At 51.9% G+C, this 26,051-nt stretch overlaps 1 protein-coding gene across 3 annotated transcripts in view; it reads left to right on the top strand.

The window, feature by feature from the left end:
- SLC35F3 (solute carrier family 35 member F3) overlaps positions 1-26,051 on the top strand; it is a 411,193-nt gene that overhangs the window by 285,103 nt on the left and 100,039 nt on the right. For 2 of the 3 annotated variants that reach the window (XM_040464938.1, XM_040464937.1), the window contains one exon: positions 20,940-21,264. In XM_040464938.1, the coding sequence (XP_040320872.1) occupies positions 20,940-21,264 (325 nt within the window). Of the gene's footprint in view, positions 1-3,862; positions 4,228-20,939; positions 21,265-26,051 lie in introns of those variants that run through there. The other variant, XM_040464939.1, reaches the window with a different exon arrangement.

The raw sequence follows: 26,051 nt of genomic DNA, 5'->3' as shown, positions 1-26,051 counted from the left end.
GTGACCACCATGAACGGCAGATGCAGGAGTCAGTCCAGGAAGACCAGACCAGACTGTTTGGGCAACACGAGTTATTTAGGGAGGCCGGAGACTGAATATAGAGCTGGACCTGGGAGTCCAGTACCAGAAAGAAAAGTAGTAAGCCTCCAGAACTTGAGGAATCAACCGGGTCCTTAGAGCTATGCACTTCCTTGATGATTCATCCCAAGGTTGCCTGCCCTTCTCTTCCTAAAGGGCCATGGCCAGGACCCCACATAGTGTTGCAATTTAAATATAGCCTCTTGGGTGTACAAGAAACTGGCTGATTTGTCTTCTTTCTTACCTGAGACTCCTCCTTTCACATCCTTACTCTGGTTCGCAAGTGGGAAGTGGGGGTTAGGCTGGGAGGCTGTTGAAGGCAGGCCAGGGAGTATAAAACTCATACCCACGTTATGTAAGTTCTGCGTCATAGACTTGTTACTCTCTGTATCTGTTCAGTGAACTTACTCCATTGTTTCGACCATCGTACTAAGAACGCAAAGCCCACTGACTCTTATGAGCCTGCTGTACCAGAATGCCACAGATGGCCATTAAATATCCCATCTCCCCAACCTCAGCAATGAAAAGAGAAAACCAGAGCGTGGGGTTAGTGACAAAGAACATTCTTCTGTCACAGAGGATGGCATGTCATGTAAAGCTGAGGGAAATTCTGGGTTTGGTGAGCAAACCATTGACCATTTTTAGAAGATGACATTATGAATATGACCTGGAAAAAGTCAACCCCCAGTCCCTCTTTCAGATAAATTCCTATAATATTAAATTTAAGACCGGTAGGTACCTAGTGACATCGTTCAGTTATTAGCTCACACAAGCATCCTCCATAGAACAGGGTTAAATGAGCTAACCTCTTGCCTAGATATTATATATACAGGATTTGTTTCCATTGATACTTGGGGGATCATGTCTGTCTTTATTGAAAGAATTATTAGCATCCTTTTTTATGTAATTTGAGAATTGGGTTTTTAAGTGGGGAGCTTGTGTGATTTTCTAGGTATCCCTGAGTTAGGTCATGGTAGCCTCACCCTAGCATAGGGTTTTAAATTGTTGGAATTCTCAAAATACCAGTGTGCTCATATACCAGCACACAGTTAATATTCTAGAATGATTTTATGTACGTAAGTTTGTAAATATGCATCCTCACCACACTCACTCCCCCCAGAAAAGTGTGCACTCAGGAGTGTCAGCTCTCACATGGTCAAGCCACAGGAACTCCTTTTTTAAAAAGGGGAGTAGAGGAAATATTTGGTGGGCGTTAAGATTTTTTTATTGGAACACAAGGTATGAGCTAACAGAGTATAGAAAATGAGAAACAGCATTCGGTTCTTAAAAATAAGGGGAGGAAGCTGAGATGAGATTTGGTACCGCCTTTTTGATAAGCAGAAGTTGATAGACATGAGGAGGTGATGACCTCTCAGGTATCAGAAGGTCCTGGAGTATCCTGTAGGGGGGAAAAGAAGGTTTAGGTATAACTACTTAATGAGTGAAGTTGACAGGAGTATTTAACAACACTTAATGAGTGCCTGAGTGTCTCAGTCAGTAGAGCGTCCAACTTCGGCTCAGGTCATGATCTCACGGTTTGTGAGTTTGAGCCCCGCATTGGGCTCTCTGCTGTCAGCACAGAGCCCCCCTTCGGATCCTCTGTTCCCTCTTTCTCTCTGCCTCTCCCAGACTCGCTCTGTCCAAAGTAAATAAACAGAAAAAAACCAATACTTGATAATCTGTTTAACTTGTATAAGACCTTGCAGTAAATAGGAAGATGCATAAAGAAACAGACAACTATTTATTGGGCACTTTCATTGTGAGCTGCCCAGTAGAATGAGTGTGGTGGACGGGCTAATTTTAAGTCTCAGGGGTATTTGCTTCGGCAGCAAGTAAAGCTAAAAATTGAAGTTCTGGGGAGACCCAGACTCCAGGAGGTGCAAAAGCATGATGAAATCTATTGAAACCATATTCAAGTGCAAGGAAATGAATTATAGATTACCTGATTAGTATCTCCTACCTGAATTAGAGTAGTTAAGTGGAGTTTTTACATTTTACATCTCTAACAAGTGAATAGCATGGCAGGCTTTTCTGAGTACAATAGTAATTTGTTCAGACTGGAATATAAATCCCTGCTTGGCCAGTTTGCACACTCTATGACCTGGGACATTTTATATAAAAAAAAAAAAAAATCTCTCTTTGCCTCAGTTTCCCCATCTATAAAACAAGGTAACAGCAGTCTCACAGAGCTCTTGTAAGTAAATAATGAAATGATTTCTGCAAAGCAAACTAACATGGTATTTGATACATAGTACTCAAAAAATAAGTAGTCATGTGATATTTGTTTTAGTGACTATGTATAATGTTGATTGATGAACTTAGTGAAACAACACATAAGAATATTATATTGCGTATTTAAAAGGCCCTCTTTATATAACATGAAATTCTTTTGCTTTGGGCCTATTTATGCTTAATTTTTACAAAGAAGGGAACGAATAGCTTATTGACTTAGACTGTCATCTCTAGGGGTCTTGAGACAAGTTCATGGAAGAGGCATATAATGTCGAGGCTACCACTAGAGGGCTCTGCAGAGACCCTATAATCCTTTTCCTTGGCTATAGTGATGAAGCAACCTTGAGAAACCATGGCCTTTCGCAGAGCCAGGGGCCATTGTGTCCATCGGGACTGTTCAAGAGGGCAAGGAATAACAAGATCCCTACAAGACCACTTGTAAGAACCACTTCTGCCAGGGACCCGAGGGTTTGCACGTGGATGGCACCAGAAACGACTGTTAGGAACCAGGCTAGGGTTGCTCTCTGCCTCTTACCACTCCACTGAGTTAGCCTTATGGGGGACACGAGTTACATCGTATAGTAGAATATCAGCTTTGAGACAGGAAACCAAGCAGAGTTGGGAGGCTCTCAAACTCTGGGGAAGGACTTAACAATAACAAAACCCACCTTGAATGACCACCGAATCTTCCGTTTCCCAGAGGAGGCTGGGACTCCGACGGGTGCCTGGGCATGTGTGAGTGAGATGCCCATTAGGCCTCGTGGAGTTCTTGGGCTGTGCAAGCCCTGTGCATCCTACCTGCAGGGTGATGGCAGGGCACCTCGAATGATGCATTATCATTGCATAAACGTCCTGGGGACTCGGTGGTCACTCAAGGATCACCCCAGCCAATGATGCAGTAGGGATGTCATTGCTTTTTATCACGCGTCATTGGCCAGTAGCTTACAGCTGGGTCTGAGTGGGAGCAGTGAGACCAGTGTGTGCAGAGGCAAATGCCAGACCGGCGGCAGCAGCATGAACCCGGGAGCTGGGCAGAGATGAAGTTTCTCCACTTCCCAGGGAGTTGGGACTCGCTGGACCCGGCCGGTGGGGCGGGAGCAGAAATCTCAAGGCTTCCTCTTGTTGCTGCTTTGCTCTGTGGACTTTGCATCTTCTGCCCCCCCCCCACCACCAAAATTGTCCCCCGAGGCCAGACAAGATAACGTGCCCCTAGACTCTTTCAAAGAAGTTCACACAAGCCGTTGGGGAAGCTTTGCTTCTTTCCTGACTTCTTCCTGTAAACCACAGCTCAGGACTCTGTGCAGGGAAGTCAGCTCTCAATGCAAAGTCAAACGCCTCGCATTTTAAACTCGAGGCTGAGTTCTCGGGTGTTCCCTCCCGCGAGCGAGCGGGTGGTGGCAAAGGGCAGACCTGGGAGCTGATGGCCAGCCCCGCAGGAGGCCACAGCCGGGGACAGGGCTGGGAGGGAGGGCCCCGGGCTGCTGCTGCGGGGGGCCGGGCGTCCCAGGGCGGGGGGCGGAGCAGGTGAGCCCGTGGGGTGGGCGTGGGGAGCGCACTTGTACGTGACGTTGGAGTTTGCAGCAACCTCCAGGCAGGAGGCTGTGGGCGCGTGTGTGGAGTGGCTGCGCGGCCAGGGAAGATGTGCTCGGAGGGGCGGCCGCCGCAGTGAGCCGCGCGGCGACAGGAGCCCGGCCGGCAGCCCCGGGGGCAGGGCCTGAGGGGCCAGCCGCTCGCGCTCCTCCGCGGCGGAGGCCACCGGGACCGGACCCGAGAGGCGCGCCCCGGCCGGCCCCAGGATGTAGGCGATCGGCGGAGGCGCTCCTGCAGGCGGACGGCTCATCATGAAGAAGCACTCGGCCCGGGTGGCCCCGCTCAGCGCCTGCAACAGTCCGGTCCTTACCCTCACCAAAGTGGAAGGTAATGGCCCCGGGGCTGGCGGGGGGGGGGGCACCCTGCTGGGGCTGCCTGGCCGTGGGTGCTGCCGCGCTCCCCAGGAAGCGTCTCCCGCAGTGCAGCGCCCCAATGCCTGCGGGGGGCGGGGGTGGCAGCTGGAGAGGTGGCTCCCGGGCACGGCACGCCGGGCTGAGCTGCTGCGGGGTCTGCGGGGCTGTCCCCCTGCTGCCAGAACACAGGGCTGGCTCCTCCCTACGTGGCCCCCAGTACATCTGGCAACAGCAGCGGGCAGCGGTGGCCTGAGCTCCCGCCTGTCCTGTCCTGAGGCACCTGCCAGCTGGGGCCCAGGAGGAAGGGGTCTCCCAGACACTAACCAGTGCTCTCCCTCACACCAACCCCCCCCCACCACACTGCACACACAGGCGCGCACGCGCGCGCACACACACGCACACACACACACACTTGAATACCCTGGGTTTGGAGCGTCACCCCCGCCCCCACCCCTAGGAAGACCAGAGGTATTGCTCCGCTGGTGGAGGAAGGAGATATGTATCTGCCGCAGCCCAAATCAGCCTTCCTGCCCCTGAAGCCTGCCAGCCCCCCAGCAGTGTGAGTGCCCAGCTCCCTGGGAACGGGCGGGCAAGCAGGTGAGAGAGAAGCCACCAGCAGCCTGTAAACAGGTCCTTTCCCCAACTCAGGGGAAAGACACAGACACTTACTCAGACACAGCTGTTATCCTGCTGGAGTAAAGGGGACCTCCCTTTCTGATGGGGAGCAGGGAGGAGGGATGCAGAGGGAGACCAGGCTCCATCCTGAACTGCTCTAACAGGAGGTGGAATGACTGAGTCTTCCTAGAGCTGGCCAAGTTGGCCAGGCGGGGGCTGGGAGGGAGCCCCCGGGCAGTGGGGACAGGAAGGCAGACCCCTCGGTTCCAGGCCTTCGTGTCTCCTGAGCTAACAGAGCCCGGTGCAACCAGTGTGTAGGAGAGAGCCCAGCTTCTACCTTGTCCCTGGGACTGCAGCCTGGAGCCCAGACCTCTGTATGATGGCCTCCAAGGACCTGTACCCCTCATGAGTCCAGTGAGAACCAGTAAGAATGAGATGGAAACTTGGGGCGGTTGTGTACTCCACATGCAGCCCAGCCGGTCCACCGGGGTCGACCAGGAGCCATCCTGGTACCATTACCCCCCATCGAACAGCTAAGGACTGTGAGACCCTGCAAGGCGGATTGACTTGTCCAAGACCCGTAACTAACGGGTGGTGAGACAGGAATGGACTTCTGGGCCCTCTGATCCCAAACCTGTGCTTTTCAGGACACGATTCTTCATGAACCTGCAACTCCTTACCATTTGCATCATTTTCTGTCTAAAGGAGGCTGATTTTCCCCCCCTTCGTGTAGCTGTCTCTTCCCCTTCCCCATCCCCATCTTAGGAGAGACATGGTATCTGTCATCTACACCTAAGTTTAGTGCATGTGCCGACTTTCCTAAGGGGTTCTGCATTCCCAGGCCTTCTCAGGGACACTGCCCAGGTGTGCGTGCAAGATGGGGGAGGGGAAGGATTGGAGGATGCGTATGTCCCATAGGGAAGCTGGAAACGTCTGCCCACTCCTAAGGTCCTTGTGGGAAGTCACCCACCTCCACCTTTTAAGTACACAGGGCTGGTGCTGCTTTCCAACAGCAGAGTGTCTCCCCACCCCCACCCCCCCGCCCCTGCCCCTGGTAATCCCCAGCCCATCGTGCAGGACAGGTCTGAGCTGCCCGCGGAGTCAGGCTGAATATGGACGGCGAGGTCACCCAGGCTGGGTGCCGTGACCCCAGAGGTGCTGCAGGAGGCAGGGAGGGACATGCCAGCCCCAGGTTCACCTTCAGGGAATAAAAATGGGGATACCCTCCTCCGTTGCCTTAGGTGTAACTGTCAGGTGAACTCTGAGCCTCCCGTCCACACTGACAACCTTAGCAAGCCATGGACTCGGTTTTTTAACCAGCATCTGGCCCTGCGCGTCTGTAGCGGAAAGTGTATTTCACTGAGAATCGGAGAGATCGGGGGTGAAGACTGTGCTCTTCTCTGCCCCCCGCCCGACTTGCGTAAATCGTGAGCGCTGAGCCTCAGTTTCCTTGTTTTGAGCCCTGGTAAAACAGAAGTCGTAAACCCACCTCAGCTGACTTTTGGGAATGCAGTGAGGTAGGATGGGTGATAATACCTAGCACATACCTGGCACACAGTAGCTCCTTAATAAACGTCTGGCACTCCTCCAGTCACAGACTGTCTTGTGCCTTCAGCAAACCTTCTTGCTCTCAAAGAGTAAGGGAATGAGGACGGTATCTAGAAGCATCCACAGAGTTCCGGTGATGCTAGAAAGCCCCCAGTTCCCTTTTTGCCTAGGATACCTACGTGTGTGTCAACAGAAGTCTGCAGGCCAGGGCCGGATAAAACCTGCCATTGGTACGCCCGGGAATACATGTAGCACTTTCTCTCTGCCTTTTTTTTTTTTTTTTTTTTTGCTTGGTGTTTTTGTTCAGTTTGGCTCTTGGTCTATTTTTTGAAACCATTTACATCTTATGTGCTCGCTTTGGAAGTGCTGAATCATTTTGTTTTGCCTTGGATGCACAGGGCAGGGTGGTCCCCATCCTGTGGCTGTTTCTGTGTGGCTGGCAGACAGGCTATAGTGACAGAATGCAGCCAGCAAGGAATATTTATTGGGTTGTGGAGTGTGTCTTCTATGGGGAGGCAAGAAGGCACCAGCATGCGGCACATATAAAACCAAAATAGAAAATGCAATGCTGGGCTGAACTGAAACACAGAAAAATGGACAAGCGGACTTCATTTACTCGCCAGAGACCTCATCCCACCCGACTCCCCCATCCGTTGCCCACTTAGCGAGGCCCTGGAAACGCAAAAATAAACAACAACGCTAGCTTCGTTTCCTCAGGGAAGTTTTCAGTCTAGTGCCAAAGAGACATGCAGATAGATACATTATCTAGCGTAAGAGAGAAAGTTCTGGTACAGAGCTAAGGACAGAGTGTCACGGGGACGCTGAGAATTGAGTAATCTAAGGAGCCCCTCGCGAGGAGGAGACCTCCTTGAGGAGAAGACCTTCCTGAACAAGAGGAGGCCTGTCTGAGGAGGAAGCCTTCTGAGGTAGAGGTGTTGCAACCGAAGTGAGAAAACTTGTCAGGCGCAGAAGGGAGGGTGAGCTGTTTCAGGCAGAAGGACTGGTGTGTGCACAGGCTCGGCCAGGAAGCACGAGAAGGGAGAGCAGCTGGGCCCCAGAGAGGGGTTGAGGCTCGAAAAGTGGTTTCCAGCCAGGTTGATGGCATCTGTCCCGTCTGACAGCATATCTCGGTCTCCGATCCTTTTCCTCCCTTTCCCATCGGATGCAGACACTGAGCATCGATCAGTGGTACATCTCTAGTAGAGCAGTGTTTCCTGGGACCGTCTACATTCACAACCAGCTAAATCACACTCAGTAGAATTACATTCACTAGGAATCGGGAGTTGAGAAATGCAGTAGGTTTCCCCAAGAGGCTGGCGGTGTGTAGTATTCTGGAAAGAGTGAGGGCTTTAGCATTAGGTGGGCCGGGTTTAGTGCCCACCTCTCGTGCTGACCTGAGTAACTTCGGCAAATGACTCAAGCTCAGTGGGAATCCGTTCTCTTACGTGAAAGCGAAGAGGGGCAAGACGTCCCTCTAAACACTGAGAATGATTGTTTTTGCGAATGTGACTGCCGTGTTGCAGACACTTTGTTTGGGGAGATGGCTGCCTTGCTGCTCTTTCTCCCAAAGGAAGGATAAGCATTGTTACCCCAACTGACAGACAAGGAAACCGAGGTTCAGAGAAACTGCTCCTGCAAGGTCATGCAGTTTGAAAGTAAGCATGTCGGGGGCGCCTGGGTGGCGCAGTCGGTTAAGTGTCCGACTTCAACCAGGTCACGATCTCGCGCGGTCCGTGAGTTCGAGCCCCGCGTCAGGCTCTGGGCTGATGGCTCAGAGCCTGGAGCCTGTTTCCGATTCTGTGTCTCCCTCTCTCTCTGCCCCTCCCCCGTTCATGCTGTGTCTCTCTCTGTCCCAAAAATAAATAAACGTTGAAAAAAAAAAATTTTTTTTTTTAAAAGAAAGTAAGCATGTCAGGCTGCGTGTCCGGATCTTCCCTGGCTCCAGGGTGTTGCAGAACCTCTGTACAACTGCATTTCATTTGATTGGCAGTGGGAATTGTATCTGCTCACGGCACTCTGTGAGGGCTGGGTAAATGTTTGCTCACTGGAGCTCCCGCTACAATATGGCGTAGAGGTCTGGACCGTCCCTGGGACTCACAGACCCACTGTCATTGATATGCTTAGTATCTCCGCTCTGGGGCGGTCAGCCTGTCTCAGCCACCCCCAGTGTAGGTGTGGCTACTGGGTTTCTATTAATGGGGTAGGACTGTCATCCTGGGGTGCCCCATTATCACGTAGGTGGAGCCCCAGCCCTGTTGGTCCCGTCTTACGGGAGTCTTGAGAAACATACTGCCAAAGGGTTCCTGTACCCAAAAATGTTTGCCTGGTTGGGTGGTCCCAGACCTGAAAGTTCAGTAACAAAAGTCATTTGTCATTTGTGTATTGAGCACACACGTTACCTAGTCCGCGCAAGAGAATGAACTGGATGTTGCTTGAGGACGCTAGAGGGATAAATTACACAGAGCTCCCAAACAAGGGAGAAATGTCACAGATGCCATGTTGGAATCACATTTTCTTTTTAATTCCATGAAAGGACGATAACATGAATGACGCGTTTCAGCAGAGGGCGCGCTCCCGTCTGGCTGGGACGCAGGTGACCACTAAATAGCTCTCTGGCCACCAGTTCCCCCCCCCACCCCCCGCTTTGCCAAAATGACATAAACGAAGGACACGCTTTCCCGCTGAGCCTGGAGGTGGCTTCAGGATCTTTCTCATCTCCAAAATGCAGGTGATGACTGTACATCCTTTGGAACTGGACTTGAGCACGATCAGGACAGCGTGGTAGAGGCTGTTCCTGTGCCCTGTGCTGTCATGGGCGGGAGGTACGAACACAGTGTTCCTGGAAGAGAAAACCCACAGACAGAGGTGCACAGCTAGGGAAGGCTGGCACGTGGCAGTGACCTGTGTGCCCTCTCCTGGGGCCAGAGCTCACGCTACCTGAAGAAGTAGTGGGGGACGGAAGGGGCCAGGGTTCAGAGGCCTCCTGAATGCTGGGCTCAGGAGAGTAAATTGGAGCAGGGAGGAAGGGGAAGCCAATGAAGGGGGGAAACACACCATCGAAGTCGGAGAAAATTGGACAGTCTTCTATAGCTGTGGTGTTCCAAATGGGTCACGAAGTCTATTTCATCCATCACAATTAATGTTTTTGAATGAAGACAGGGGGATAGAATCAACAGTGTCAAAACGTATCACGGTTTCGGGTGGAGTGCTGGAAAGGGAGCCGCCAAAGGCCGCTCTACAGGTGAAGCCCGAAGGTCCTCCAGGAGCAGAGATGCCATGAACAGTAGTGGCAATGGCAAGGGTGGGAGGGGAGGCACATCCGTGAAGGAGAGTTGGGGGTCGGGTTTAGATGGGCTGAGTCGGAAGCCTTGGCAGTGCCTTCATGCGCAGGTGTGGAGCGGGCCAGGAGGTGGAGGGAGGCGTGGCAAAGGCTGAGTGACTGATGAGGTGAGAGCTGGCTCGAAGGGAGGGAGTGGGCACACGCAGGGTCCTGACAGCCACGTGCACCTGGGAGACAGGACAGGAGAGAAGTCTCTGCAGGCCAAACCAGAGGACCCACGTCATAGGGCATCATAGCAACCACAGGAGGAAAACCAAGAAAGAGCAAGCGTGACGTGGTTGCAAATACAGTAAAACCTTGCTTTGCGAGCATAGTTCGTTCCAGAAACCTGCTTGCCATTCAAAGCACTCGAAGCAGATTTCAAGAACCGTTGGCTCAGTTGTGATCACGTGACATTCGGCGGTCCCTGTTACTCAGACTGCAAGACGTCGCTCGTTTATCAAGTCAGAATTTTTCAGAAATGTGTGCTCGTCTTGCGGAACGCTCGCAGAACAAGTTACTTGCGATCCAGGGCTTTACTGTACGGCCAAGGAGGGTGGTTCTGTAGAAACGATTTCAGGTGGGTGCTGGTCTGCCGGCCAAATCTCAAGGGGTGAGTGTTGGGTGAGGCAGAGGAACAGCAGGTGTGGGGATACTTGGTTAATGTGTTTGGCAGTGAGAGCGGTTCTTTAAAGATTATTTACTTATTATTTTCAGAGAGAGAGAGAGAGAGAGGGAGCACGCATGGGGGAGGGGCAGAGAGAGAGGGGGACAGGGAATCCCAAGCAGGCTCCGCGCTGTCAGCGCAGAGTTCGACGTGGGGCTCGATCCCACGAACTGCAAAATCATGACCGGAGCCAAAATCAAGAGTCAGACGCTTAACTGACTGAGCCACCCAAGCGCCCCTGGCTGCGAGAGCAGTTCTCCACCTTCAGAGGGAGGAGAGAGTTTGAAAGCAAAGCATTGTTGTAGACCAGAGGAAGGAGGCTGGTTCCAGCACAGGAGAAATGTGGTTCACACAACAGTGGCCGGGGCGGGGGGTGGGGGTGCAGCAAGGGGCACGGGAGGAAAGCACAAGACGAGAGAAGGGGGCAGTGGCCCTGAGAAAGAGAAATGGAAGAGCTGATGAGCAAAGACACAGAAATGTGGACTATGGCAGGGAAGGGAAGTCAAGGACCTGAGCTGGTGACTTTGATCTTCTTTGCAACGTAGGACGTGGAATCATCTGCTGAAGATCACGGATGGGGACTGGAGGCTTCAGAGGTGGGAAGGAGTTCAGAATAGCTGCCTTGGAAGAGCCAAGAAGAGATGTAATTCTTAAAAGCCTTTTTGGCGAGTGATCCGCACTCACTGGTTAAGACATCGTGTGACTTGGGAAAGCATGTGTGGGGAGGAACACCGGGTGAGGGTCGGGACGCTGACGTTTCCTTTCCTGCTCCCCCGCTTGCTGATTAATATACTGGACGTGTCGCCTCACCTCTTGGAGCCCGGCCTTCTCTTCTCTGAAAAGATGGGGGATTAGAATAGATCTCCTACCCACTGTCTTCGCAAGACACATTCTATGAGTCTAGGAAGTAGCTTCCTCATTAGCAGAGATGGGTTTATCTGCTTAAAACCCTTCAGTAGCTACACTCAAGAGAGCAGGGCTCTGAGGAAATGAAACCCGGCAGAAATAAGAAATTCACCCTGTGTTGTGTGTCCACAAGGAGGCATGTACTCTTGTGGTATTTGAACATGGGGAGGAAAGACCAGCTGTGTGAGTACAACTTGCTCCCTGAATCTTCAGCAGCCGGAAACTGCTGGCCTCCAGAGACGACCCCCAGGTGATGGGCCGATGCAAAAAAAAAAAAGTACAGGAAGATCTCTGGAAGGTACTGGAAGTCATAAGCCTTGCTCGAGGCAGGCCTGGGTGTTTTTGTAGAAAAGCCTCATGGTTCAGGATTAGCCGAGCCACGTCCCCGTCAGTTGGTACAGAAGGCGGGAGACAAAGCTTGGGAGGAAGAGGTTCACACGTTCAGGCCGACCCCACGTCCGGTCAGAACGCGTTCAGTCCTGCCCGTGCGTGACCCTGATGAGAACTTGGTGGTCTGTTTCAGAAAACAGTGCTTTGTTCTTCAAGGGAAATCAAGTAGGAGCCCATGCCAGCAGCTAAAATAGGGCCCTGTTGTCCCGCTCCCCGCTGGGGGACAAGGCCCCAGGGCGCACCCCTTCCTGCCTGTGGAAGGATTCTGCCTGGAGGGGCCATCCCCGCATCCAGCCTACCCTCTTGGGAAACCCTGGCCTGTCCCCACGAGCTCCGCCAGCCTGAGCTCCTGTCCACGCACAGGTCGAAGGGATCCTCTGACTAGGAAACACGTCAGCAACGGGGAGTGTGTGCGTGTTGGCCTGTGTTTGTGTGCGGGTCACCGGCGGCCCCCAAACATCACCGGCTGCGTGTGGTGAGCCCCTGCTGTGGGTACAGAGGTGCCGTGTGCCCAGGGCCGTGCAGATGGCGAGATTCCCGGGGACTGTGCGGGCCACTCACTGGCAGGGCGGCGGAGTAAGACTGGGTGCCCGCGAGCTGGCTGGAAGGCCTTGCTTTCCTCCCAAGGGAGACGTGGACTTCTCCTTCCCTGGGGCTCCGACGGCTGCCTTGAAAGCTTACTGTAGCCAGTCACTTTCTCACATGTCACGTTCGCCTGAGGCCGTGTACCCGTCGGGATTGTCTTAAAGCCGGTGTTTCCACACTTGAGTGTCATGGGGGGCCCTCTAAGGAAATGCAGAGTGGGGTGCAAATGCCACTGCAGATGTCTGGGATGTCTGGCCGCTGGCCAGATGTGGGCATGACCCAGTCTAGCTCTCTAACTGCCACAGGGTAGGGCTTCAGGGTTCACCCCCCGCCCCGGTTCTGTATCCACACCGGGGAAATCATTTGGGTTTTTTATTTGTATTTGTTAACGTTTATTTATTTTTGAGAACGAGTGAGAGCACAAGTGGGGGAGGGACAGAGAGAGAGGGGGGACAGAGGATCTGAAGCAGGCTCTGTGCCCACAGCAGAGAGCCCAATGCGGGGCTCGAACCCACAAAGCACGAGGTCATGACCTGAGCTGAAGTCAGACGCTTAACCGACTGACCTGAGCTGAAGTCAGACGCTTAACCGACTGAGCCACCCCGGCGCCTGTTTGGATTTTTAAAAAGAACTTTGCAGTTGCCTTGTGTTCTGTCTCTGCAGACTGCCTCCGGGACTCACTTTCCAACAAAGGCCTGAGCAATTCACAGGAGGCGCACGCGTGTGAGATAGTATCTCATGTCTCTAATCCAGCGATCAGTGCAGTTACTTCTTCTCCTGAAAGGTTGTCCAAATAAGTACCCCGTCCTCTGCAGCTTGGCCCCACGTCGTGCACGGTGGCGGTCACGGTCTGTGTTCCCACCCCCATAAGCACAGCGCACAGCGCTGTGACTCCCTCAGGTTATTCCGCTGAGGCTGCCCTAACTAAGCACTGCAGACTGGGTGGCTCGGACAGCAGACATGGGTTTCCTCAGTTCTGGAGGCAGGAAGTCCAAGATCAAGGTGGTGGCAAATCTGGTTCCTGATGAGGGTCTCTTCCAGGTTTGTAGAGGGTCGCCCCTTCCCTATGTCCTCACATGGCCTTTCTTCCATGTGCACCCAGGGAGACAGAGAGAGAGAGTGAGCTCTCTGCCATCTCTTCTTATAAGGCCACACCCTGTCAGACCAGAGCCCCATCCCTATGACCTCATTTAACCTTAAATACTTGATTAAAGGCACCGTCTCCAAACACAGGCACACTGGGGGTTAAGGCTTCAGTGTATGAATTTGGTGGGAAAGACGCAGAAGTTCATGACAAGCTGTTCCAGGATGGTAAGTCCTGGCCCAGAGTCCCATACCCAGTGAGGCTCTTCCAAGGGTCTCTCTTCCAGAAACCTGAAGCCCATCTCCAGTGATCTGCAGTTCTGACTGGGGTGTGGGGCACCACGACCCTAATCCACTTTCGTAGGGGAGAATAAGGGTGCTTGCTCTCTGTTCCTGTCGATGTTTGGGAGTCAGAGGCTTGGAAGGGCATCTCAGCCACTAACTAACCTGTGACCTTGGAGAGCAACTGTCAGATCCTCAGCTGTCCGATCTGCAAAACAATAGTCATACTGACCGCCAACATTATGACAGGTTAAAAAAAAAAAAAGATCTATAAAATCCTCTCACAGAGAATAAGGCGTGTATACAAGTGACGCATACCTGTCACTTATCCCTTTTCCTGCCTGTGCCCCCACCTCTTCCTTTCTCAGGGTCAGCATCCAACTTTAATCATCTGTGGATTCTATTCTTTCCTTGTGACCAGTGCTAGCCAGGAGCACGTATGAATAATGCGAGCATTTTCCGACCCCAAATCCAGGAGTCCAAGCATAGTCTGGCATGTACGGGTGGGCATAACGGGTCAGGGTATGTGAAGTGGGCATTGCTTTGGGACACCCAGCCTCTTCTTCCCTCTTCTCCAAACCACTACTTACACACACACACACACACACACACACACACACACACACACACACACCATCATGCATAAACTCACTGCGCAAGTATTGAAAGAGTGTATCAGGTAAGCAAAACCTGACGTGCGTTTTTGGGAGATGAATTACACTTGCACATGGCCGTAAACAAAAACTTCCTTCTGAGCTCCTCAATTTTATAAAAGCTACTTAGTTGGGTGGCCTGGCTCCGAACCGGTGTATGCATCAGTGGCCAGTCAATGGGCAATTTCTCATCAGGCACTCTCCCCTGGGCAGTCCGGGACACAAAAACGAGAGAGTAGGTTCTGGTTCCCAGAGCACCTCTCAGTCGTGCCCTGTTTGGATGGAGCTGGAGGCGCAGAACCTCGTAAGATGCGGGCACGTAAGCACTGCCCCTTTGTGCTGCAAAGAGGGTGTCAGTGAATGTTAGTTGGATAAGCAGCCTAAAAACATAACTAGTCCACCCGAGAGAAAGGAAAACATACAAGTAACACAGAGACTTTTATGTGAGCGTTCACAGCAGTGTTATTCACAGTAGCTGAAACCTGGAAGCGATGCACCTGTCCGTCAGCTGATGAACGGAGAAACACAATGTAGAATATCCATAAAATGGAATGCCACCCGGCCATAAAAGGGAATGAGCTGATGTCACGTGCTACAACATGGACGAACCCCAAAGATGTGATGGTCAATGAAAGAAGTCAGATGCAGAAATCTCCGTATTTATATGAAATACCCAGAATAGGCAGATTGGTAGAGGTGGCAGCTTTGTGGTTGTCTGGGGTTGGGGTGGACAAGGATGGCTGACTGAAAGTGGGCATCAGGACTCATTTTGAGGTGATGGAAATGTTCTACGACTGGATAGTGGTGATGGTTTCACAATTCTGTAAATGTAATAAAAATCGTGCATTGTACTCCTAAAGCAAGTTAACTTTATGGTTACGAAATGTATGCCTCCAGAAAGCTATGAAAAATAATTATGTAAGTCTCATTGATGGAGATGTTGTTGAGGGCTACCTCCTCCCAGTAGAGACCAGGTATTGCCTTTGCTTCTGGGAGGCTGGGACCATGCCAGCCAGTAGGTCTTTGATCCCGGCTCTGGGACCATGCCAGCCAGTGGGTCTTTGGTCTCAGCTCTGGGTCCTTTACCCCTAAGACATGATTTGGGCACTTACTAAGTGCAAACTTCCTGGATGCTTTTTCATAGAGTCACCAAAAGTCTACTTGTTCTCAGGCGACCTCAGAAAGAAAGTTAGTGTTCTCTTGGAAATTTGGAGGAGCTGTTTTATGGGAACTTTAAGTTAAGAGTGAATGCTTTTCCAGTTTTTCCTCCTTTCTCATGATAGAAATGGGCTTTCACTAAATAAACGCAAAAAGCCCCCGATGCATCACTTTCGCAGGGGAAAGCAGCGGGCAGCTCCTGAGGCTTGCCCTGGCCTGAGAATTGTGAGCTAGAGTTTCCTTGTCCTGAGCAGACTCTGTCTCTGGGAGCTGCTGCTTCTTGACCCAAGACAGTGAATGCATTCTAAGTGCCATTAGGAGACCAGCAGTGCGTGTGATGTTGCAGGTGGTAGGACTGAAGCATGGTTTCAGTAAATTGCCTGACTCCGGGACAGAGCTCCGGATGGAAGTTCATGCACAGGTGTGGTTACGTCTCACCACGTCGTGAAGTGCACGTTGTGCATAAGAGAACACTTCTCCGACCCGGGGAAGAGCCCTCCTGTCCCCCAGCGCTTCTGAGTGAATCAAGTGGCATTACCAATAGGGAGATGCTTGAGTCCACAATTCCAGCGTGTGGCAGTACAACCAGGGGGCCGGAGCGTATGGTCCACTTTGCCCGCAGAACCGTTGAGGCTAAAGTGTTGAGGTTAGGATGGAAGGCACAAGATCGTGGATAGAAGGGTAGTTAGTGGTTGGCGGGAGGGGGTGTTGGAAGAGTGAAGGTGACATAAATAGCATTCCTCGTCGTACAACAATGGTCAGAGGAGCCGAGACAGGAAACAGCGTGAGGCTAATTCCGCACTGATTTCTTTGAGACTTCCTGTTTCAGCTGTTCCTTCCAGGAATCTGCACTTCCTGTTTCAGCTGTTCTACTAAAGGAGTGAAATCAAAGGCAGAGGAGTCCCTTGACTTGCAATTTAGGATGGGAGGGAAAGTCAGCAAGAGTTCCCTGCACTTGAAGACTTGAGAGGTTTTTGAGAAGGGATGCTGCACCCCTTGCTGTAATTCCTTCTCTCTGAAGTCTGAGCATAAATCAGTGCATTTAAAATGACCCTGAGAATGGTACCTGACATGGGGAACTTTTGCTGCCTTTCAAATAGCGGAGAATCAGGGGCGCCTGGGTGGCTCAGTCGGTTAACTGACTTTGGCTCAGGTCATGATCTCGCGGTTTGTGAGTTCGAGCCCCATGTCGGGCTCTGAGCTGTCAGCACAGAGCGTGGAGCCTGCTTCGGGTTCTGTGTCTCCCCTGCTCATGCTGTCTGTCTGTCTCTTTTCTCTCAAAAATAAATAAACATAAAAAATTTAAAAAAAATAGTGGAGAACCAATGCACCTGAAAACCAAATTTATTATATCACTCTCTATTTACTCCTTAGCTAATTCTATTGGTTACAGATGCTGGGGTATGAACTTCCTAAATAAAGAACGACTAACACCTGAATTTTCTCCCATCCTTTCAGCCACCCTGGCCGAGTGTCTGACCAAGGCAAGAACGCTGTATGTTAACTAACTTGAATTAAAAAAAAAAATTGGGTATCAAGATGGGGCAAGGTGGCAATGGATTTCAGACCCCACCACCTTCCTCACTGCCCCTCAGCACACCCTGTGTATTCCTGACCCTGAACTTTGTTCCACTTTCTACTCAGGGCCTTTCTATCTTTCATCCAGGCCAGGCTTCTGCATCATCTGGTTCTTTCCACCGGTATCATGGCCCATGCTGGTTGTGCTGTGTTCACAATTTCCATTACAGTCAAAATCCCTCTGTTTCACACATGATTGTTCTGTAGTTCTTTCACAGGTCTGTTTTGTCACTCCCAGACAGACTGTAAGTTCCTGAAGAACAGTAACCATGCTTTATATTTATTTCATTGACTGCCTGGAGCTCTTGGCACGGGGCAGATGCTTCATGGCAGCTCCCGAGTCAGCTGAGATATTCCTATGATACATCATACTGAATGTCGCCCTTTGAAACTTATGACGTCCATGCTGTTATGCATTCAGTTAAATGAATACTAGAAGAAATACAGTATGACCCCAGTTTTGCTGTGTGTGTGTGTGTGTGTGTGTGTGTGTGTGTGTGTGTATGTGACAAAGACACTAAAGACCAGGGAGACTGTGGCAAAATCTCCATGGTGTTATCTCTGGGTACTAAAATTAGTCTGTAGTCTTTATTATGTATGCTCTTCAGCAATTTTGTAAACTACTTGTAAAGAAAACTTTTAGTTTATGGGAGGTAGATCTAGTATTAGGAATGAATGAGGCAATGAAATTGATAAGTAATTATTATCATAAGAAGCTCGTACAGTGAAATGGAAAGTTGGCAATGAATTTGGCTGGGATGCCTACGATTCCTTGTGGGTCTGTTCCAGTGTCCCAAAGTGTGTTCCAAGGGGCACCCTTCCTACCACAGGTGTTACGTTTAAATTATATAGGAAACACACGTTCTGTAGCTGTGGAAATTCATGATGCGCATCAGCCCTGAATACTCCTTAAGCAAAGCAACCTGGTTCTGATCTATCTACCTAGTGTCCTCCAGACTTTTCTGATCATGGAATCCTTTTTTTCTTATAATGCCTATTAATGTTGGGAAACATTGTTCTATCTTATTTTTAAAGAAGAGCCTGGATTGTAGTTTTGAATGTCTTTATTTTGCTTGTCTATTTTTTTAAGATTTTTTATTTTAATTAATCTCTACACCTAACGTGGGGCTCAAACTCACAACCCTGAGATCAAGAGTCGCACGCTCTACCAGCTTGCGTATTCTTAATATTCCTTTGGTTAAATGATCCAAAAGGCTTACAAAATTACGAGTATAACTTCTCATGGGGCACCTGGATGGCTCAGTTGGTTAAGTGTCCGACTTTGGCTCAGGTCAGGATCTCACTGTTCGTGGGTTCCGGGCCTGCGTCTGGCTCTGTGCTGACAGTTCAGAGCCTGAAGCCTTGTTCCGATTCTGTGTCTCTCTCTCTCTCCTCCCCCTTGCCCATCTCGAGCTCTTTCTCTCTGTCTCTCTCAAAAGTAAATAAACATTTAAAAAATCTTTATAAAAAAGAGTATAACTTCTTGATTCCAAATCTACGGGAGTATTTTAACACAGCGTTACATGATTTGGTGACTTTCTCTTTCATCGGAACAGCACACAGCGTCTGTCATCGCTTAATTCTTTAAGGTGTTTATTTTTAATGTTTATGTGTTTTTGAGAGACAGGGAGCGCAAGTGGGGGAGGGACACAGGGAGAAGGAGACAGAGGATCCGAAGCAGGCTCTGCACTGACAGCAGAGAGCCCGATGTGGGGCTCGAACTCACGAACCGTGAGATCATGACCTGAGCCGAAGTCAGACGCTCAACCGACTGAGCCACCCAGGTGCCCCTAATTCTTTAAGTTTTAAAACTGTATTTGGCACAGAGAAGGGCTAAATCAAAAAACAAAAAACAAAAAGCCGCAAGCCTGAATTTACTGAGCCTCCTCCAGAGTCCGTCTTTAGTAGGAAGTTAGTCGTGTGAAACTGCATTTGATTTGTCCGTGGACGTTTTCTTTCATCTCCATAGTTGTCTTTTCCATGAGTTTTTGACAGTGGTAATGGTGGTTGAGAAATCACCCCCAACACTGCTTGGAAATTATCCCCATTAATGAAGGCTTGCAGGGTCAGTCCCGCATCCCCGGCATTCAGTGTATATACATTGAAATATGCGTGCATCTATCTGAAATTAAATTTCCCTTAAGTTGCGGGGGTTCGCTGGGAACAAAGTCAAGCCATACTGGTGGGAGGACATAACCCAACAGGATGCGAACCTGCTTGCTTTCGCCCTCCTGCCTCCTGCCCTCCAGCCCATGACAGAGACCCGCCACTTGCCGGAAGCTGAGAGGGTGATTAAGCATTTGATTTTCCAGAGGCCTTCTCATTATCATATACACTCACATGAAAAGTAAGAGGAAGAAAGAAATTAAACACTAATAAAGCAGGCAAGGAAGCACGCTATAGATGGTGTCGAGCAGGATTTGAGCTAGTAAAGGACGTGATCGCTCACGTGAGTAGCCACGTAAGGCCTGGTAGAACCTTTGGCTAAAACAGATACAGCCGGGGGCTGACAGTTGGGTCAGGATTTTTGCCTCGTGCATTTACTGTTTCAGAGAGCATCATACACGAAGCTCGGTTGACTGTGTTTAAACAGAATATATAGAGTATGTTTGGCCCCAGGAGATTTTGCACTGACTCCTGCACCCCTGTAATAGACACGGCCTTTGAGCACTGGGCGCCCCCGTCCAGCTAAGTGCCGGGCTGACCGTCTGAAAGGCAAGTGCGCCGGAAATTTGCATCTGTCCGTGGTTACACCCTACGCACCTGTTGCAGCTCTGTCTGCATTTCCAGCTGACCGGCTCGCACACAATCGTGAATGAAAACCAAAGGGTGGAAAATAACGCCTTTTTACCTCCTCTTGGTCTGTGGGAACGACTCTGCCCCAGGGCCAGGCTTCGGGCTGCAGGCTGGCTCCCAGAAGTCACGTGGCTTAGAACGGGGTGTCTGAGGCCTTCCACAGCCTCTGCTGCCAGAGGCCGTGGTTTTCAAGTAACGCTTCGCAGTGGGACTGAAGGCCGTCGGCAGGAAGACAAAGCAAATAGAGAAGAGGGGGAACGTCTGTTTTTGCCCTCCACGCGGAGTAAGATGAGCATCTCGGCATTCGTGCGTCGAACGGGCAAAAGGAGCTGGTGTCCGTGGACTGGGAGCTTTCAGAGGTCAGGGCCTGTGCCCTTCTCAGGCACGCATCCCCGGACCCGGCATGCCCGGTGCCCCGGAGCACAGCGGGACGGGTGAGCCGACACAGACCAGGGTGAAAATGTTTCCACCTCTCCATGCGTGCTGGAGACGTGTTTCCCAAACACTGGTGTGCACGCAAACCACCTGCTGAGAGGCAGATTCTTTTGTATATGTATAAATACATCACGTATCGTCAAGTTGCCTAACATACAGTGTATACAGTGTGCTCTTGGTTTGGGGGGGTAGATTCCCGTGGTTCATCGCTTCCGTACAACACCCAGTGCTCCTCCCCACAGGTGCCCTCCTTCAATGCCCATCACCCGTTTGCCCCCCGCCCCCGCTGCCCATCAACCCTCAGTTTGTCCTCTGTATTCAAGAGTCTCTTGTGCTTTGTGGAAAGGCAGATTCCGATTCGGGGCTTCTGGAGTGGGGCCTGAGAGTCTCCCATTTCCAACAAGCTGGGGGTGAGCGCTGATGCTCCTAGCCCACGGACCATGCTTCGGGGGTCGGGATCCTGGAGGATCACTGAACCAGCGAAAACGTCTTCTGTTTAAGTTTTGTTCCAGAAGGCTGCCACGGCCCCTCATCCCCTCCCTGGGGCGGCTGGCCTTGACAGTGGCAAGTGGGGTCGGGGGCCTTCCCGCTCCCGCTCACCCCTGGGTTTCGGGGGCGACGAGGTGAAGGCGTGGAGGCCCCCAGGTAACCAACCCCTTCTCTTCCTCCAGGGGAGGAGCGCCCCCGGGATTCCCCGGGCCCGGCGGAGGCCCAGGCGCCGGCTGGGGCGGAGGCCGGCGGGAGGACGAGCCACCGCTGCTGGAGATGCTCCCGGGCGCAGCTCAAGAAGATCTTCTGGGGCGTGGCGGTCGTGCTGTGCGTGTGCTCCTCCTGGGCAGGCTCCACGCAGCTCGCCAAGCTGACCTTCAGGAAGTTCGACGCCCCCTTCACTCTGACGTGGTTTGCCACCAACTGGAACTTTTTGTTCTTCCCGTTGTACTACGTGGGGCACGTCTGCAAGTCCGCAGAGAAGCAGTCTGTGAAGCAGAGATACAGGTAGGCACTTCCGTGGGGGCAGGCCTGCGCTCCGGGCCGCTCTGTTGAGTGCTGGCGCTGCGTCGGGCCAGGGAAAGCAGCGGTCAGAGGTCACGGTGTCACCTGCTGTCTTAGTGGGGCGAGGATCAGAATCCTCTCCCCTTGGGGTGGTGAGCACCTGCTTCCTGTGTCTTCAGCCCCAAGAAGTCCTTTATGTGAAACAAGGGGCAGCATCTTTCAGAGACAGCCTGTGGTAGGTCCCCAGAAAGGGGACAACTGGGACAGCTCTGTCGTTCCATCGCCCCTCCTCAAAGACTTGATCGTTCATCCTCTCTCTGACCCAGGACACCTCCTTCTTTGTGGTGTGATTGCCTGGGCCTGGAGAGGGTGGCTCTCAAAGTCAAAGCAGCGGCTCGACCTTGTTGACTCCACTTTCCCACGTGGAGTCCATTGGTGTGACCTTCCTTTCCCAAAGAAGCCAGAAACCCTGACAAACTCTGTACCTCTGTATACAGCGGGGTCCCCCCGGCCTTCCTGAGAAGTCACGTTGTCGGTGTTGACCCTGAGTCCTCATCCTATGCCAGTCGTTGGATCTCATGGTTGCCCTGATCGGAGGCCTTCCTGCTGGCCCAAATCTGATCTACTCAGGGCAAAAACAAAAAGAGGCAAGAACGCTGGCCAAGGTGACCAGGTGGGCCCTGGGAACTTATCTTTTTGTCAGCCCTCATGGTGGGGGAAAAATTTGAAAGTTGAAGGGTCTCCTCCCCACTGCCTTCTTTCCCCCCTCACCCCCACCCCGCCAAACACATGCCCCACGAAACCACCGCGCGCCCTCGGACCATCTGCTCCGAGCTCCGCCCCTGTTTTCAAGCTGCCATTCGACATCACAAGGTAACGAAAAACATCACGGGTCCAAGGAGCAACGAGTCTGGGGAACGGAGGTCTAGACTCAGATCAGAACCTTCCTGCGGGAATGTGCCGTTATGTCGCTGTCAGTTACAGGCGGATGCGTGAGGTGCCCTACTTTTTACAGTTCCGACAGACAGAATTTGGACTGGAAGACCAAATTGGAAATCGGACCACAGATTCCAGTTGAAGGGGCTCCAATGGAGCATAGACGGAGTCATAAGGCTAGCTTCACACGTCCCCTGAGTGGCAAGGAATCCGAGCAAATTCAGTAGACAAGGCCCCTAGGAGCAAGGAGCCTGAAGCCTGGAACTGGGGCCCAGGCCTGGGGCATTCTCAGCATTGAATTAAACCAGCGGCTCCCGGGCCAGCCAGACATTGCTAAAGAGGGACTTCGTGCGCCTCTCCTGAAGAGCAGCCAGACGCAGACTGAAACAGATAGGTCTAGAAACTTCCTGAGGGCCCAAGATTGGCCCCAAGGCAAGAGAAAAATAACAGTCTGCTTTTGGTCGCAGACAAGAACAGACACTCGGTAAATGATGTATTTAACAGTCATGTGGCTCTACGCAGAGTTTGTGATGGAGCGTTTGCCTTCCGTGAAACTGACTAGAATATGAAGCCCCTTTCCCTTAGCAAAGAGTTAGAAGTGAGCTTATGCCCCCTTTCTTGGGAGAGAATCCCTGGCCGAGAAGATGACATCTTTCTCCCTGCTCCCTTCACCTGCGTGCGCTCTAACAGGGCCTCCCCTGAGGGCAGCGGTGGCTGCTGGTTTACACACGTGTCCTCACGTGACCGCCACTCGCCTCGGGACAAGACGGGCATGGCTGGCTACTCCGGGCAGGCCTTGAGCCATGTAACTGACTGCTGAGAACAAGCACAGAAAAAAAAACCAAGCTCAGTGGGTGGCGGGGGGGGGGGGGCGGTAAAAAGGCCAGGTGGGAAGAACGAGAGGTCACCTAAGTGGATTAGCTAAACACAGACATCAGTCAACACCGACTGCAGAATTGTCTTTCTGCGGAACGTGTCTGGAGAATCAGGACTTCCTGCAGAATCACGAAAAGGTTGTGGAGGCGGAGCGATCCGGACGGCAGTAAGGAGCAGGGTCCGTAATCACAACATGGTCAGCGAAGCCCCCTAAAACCTTGCCCAGTCTCCACAGTAAAGCTTAGGTCCGCCTCTTTAAAAAAAATCTTTCTAACCATCTTTTTAAAAATCAGCTCTAAGCAGAACGGCCCATTTGCTAGCCAGTTGAGTGGGTAGCTTGGTCAAGCCGTGCACACCACTGAAGGGGCAAGGGAAGATTCTTTGTCAATAAAAGGGAGAGAAAATTTTAGCCTCACAGGCTTCACTTAGGAGATCCTGACTCTGTCACAACTCAAATTGGGGGTTCTCTAAACAGACTTTGGGATTCCCAGAACTCAAGCAAGACTGAACTCACATCTCCCCTCTTTGTGCTTTTATCAGAATTAACGCCAGAGAGGGAAGGATCTAGAGTCCGCGGAAGAGGTGTGTCTCTGGCTAAAAGTGCTTCCGCAGGAAGCTGGGGAATAGAGGACAAAGGTGGAGACCTTTTTCGCAGAGAGGGGAACAGTTAAGCCAGCTCTTCTTGTGCCTATCAAGCAGTCTGATGGAAGTTTCTTTTCCCCAAGCCCTCCCCACCCGAGCTGTGTTCCCAGTGTGAAGCCAGAAAAGTCAGCCAGAGTGGCAAGGAGAGCATACGTTGCCTAGTGCACAGCCCCTGCAACCCAACATGTCCACCCGGGATCTTGCTGGACGGCACATGCTAATTGGGTAGTTCTGGATGGATCTGAGTTTCTGCTTTCCTAACGAGCTTCCAGGAGATGCTGGTGCTGCTGGTCAAGGGCTGTGCCTTGACTGAAAAGGCCCAGGAGTTGTGAGTCTTAGCTACAGGGTTTTAAATGCCGCTAATCTGACCAGATATAGGAACCAGGCTTCACCATCCCACGTGGAACCGATGAGTGACTCACTTCCGGCCCCGGGGCTGTTTGAGCTCAGGTCCTGTGCCACTTTCGAGAGAGGAGAGACTCCATGGGCAATCATTTTAAGCTGTGGGAGCCTCAGATGCTCACTTGTAAATGGGAGGTGATGACACATGCACCGTCTTGCACACGAGATTGTTGTGCGATCAAATGAGGCACCATCCATGCACGCGCCCTGTAAACTGTGAGATGCTGTGAAGATGTGAGCAACTGTCGCTGTACCGTGATGACCGATTTTAATGACCGGGGCGGGTCTTGGGGGAAGTGCTAACCCTGCAGCCTCATGCAGGTGTTATGCCTTGGAGAAGTCAACTCCGGGTGCTGCTGGCGGCACGGGGCATCGTAGAGCTGGCCTGGGCTTCTCACGATTGGGCACTGTTGTTAGGAATTAAGGGCACAGATGCGAAAACCCCCCAGCCCAGCTGAACTGGGTTTCCAGTCTCATGCCTCTGGTTCCCTGCTTCTTGCTGACAGCGGGCCATGGGGATGTGCCAAGACAGTAGTGGTGCCTGGGACCCAGGCTGGGCTCCGGCCATGGAGATGTGTGTGGGCGCGGCAGAAACCGCAGTCACAACGGGAAGGGGGCGGTCCTGTGAGTCTCCTACACAGCTGGGCACCCGAGGAAGAGGCCGCATCAGGTCCATGCCCCAGAGAGGGATGACTTTCTAGATCAGGAGGACAGCTTCCCAGATCCCAGGGCTCACCACAGGGAGCGGAAATCAGCCAGAGCAGATCTGGGGCTCCTGCACTCTTGTCAGAAAGTCTGCCAGGAATTTCTTCCAGTAGTGACTTCTTTTCATAAGCAAATGCTAGAACCTTCTGCTATCATGCAGCTGCCAAACAAAGTGAACGATACAGTGGTGACAGATGTTTCCCTCTGCCTTTTGTAGCTTCAGGCTTCTGGAAGCTAGCCAACGGATTCTCTTTTAGAAACAGCGAGAAACATTCTGAGCCAAGAAAGGGGAAAGAGCAGTTTGGATACCTTTCATCTTAAATCTTATCAGGGCCCAGTGGGTATGGAGGTAACGGTCTTAATGCAGGAACCGTGTGGGGGGGGGCGGGGGGGGGCTCATGCAGCTGTAACATTCAAGGTCAAAGGAGCAAATTGGGGCAATTGCAAGCCAGAGGCTTGTTCGTTCTGGAAATGGCATCGCACGTCTTCTCCGGGCGGGGCACTAGGGACATGATGATAAATGGTCCCTGTCCTCAGAGAGCACCTGGTGTGGGAGTCAGATAGGCAAGCAAGGTGTGGGGGTGTGCAGGGGAGCCCAGGAGAGAGGCCAAGGGCGTGGGTCCTCGGCCGGATGGGAAGGTTTCTTAGCGGAGATGACCGAGGGACAAGCTCTTTAAAGCCAAAGCACCCTGGGCCGGCAGAGTAGCACAGAGAAACACAGAGGGAACACAGAGAGCATGGCATGCGAGGGGCTCTGTCTTGGCTGTGGGAGGTAAGCTAGGCGGGAGCAGCCCCTGGCGATCCTCCCACACCTCCCACACCTCACAGAGAGGTTGAATTCTTGTGTGGATACTAAGGGGGGAGCCATGGAAGGATTCTAGGTAGAACAGAGAAGCCATCAGACTGGATCTAGAAATACTACCACCACCATCAGACTGGATCTAGAAGTACCATCACCGCCATCAGGCTGGATCTAGAAACATCACCACCGCCATCAGGCTGGATCTAGAAGTACCACCACCGCCATCAGGCTGGATCTGGAAACACCACTGCCACCATCAGGCTGGATCTAGAAGTACCACCATCGCCATCAGGCTGGATCTGGAAACACCACCATCGCCATCAGGCTGGATCTGGAAACACCACCACTGCCGCCATCAGGCTGGATCTAGAAACACCACCGCCGCCATCAGGCTGGATCTAGAAGTACCACCACCGCCATCAGGCTG

Source organism: Herpailurus yagouaroundi, unplaced genomic scaffold (assembly GCF_014898765.1).
Source record: "Herpailurus yagouaroundi ecotype Mexico unplaced genomic scaffold, PumYag 530, whole genome shotgun sequence".
Classification (NCBI taxonomy): domain Eukaryota; kingdom Metazoa; phylum Chordata; class Mammalia; order Carnivora; family Felidae; genus Herpailurus; species Herpailurus yagouaroundi.
The sequence above is the reverse complement of the archived record's forward strand: the minus strand, read 5'-3'. Positions and strand labels throughout refer to the sequence as shown.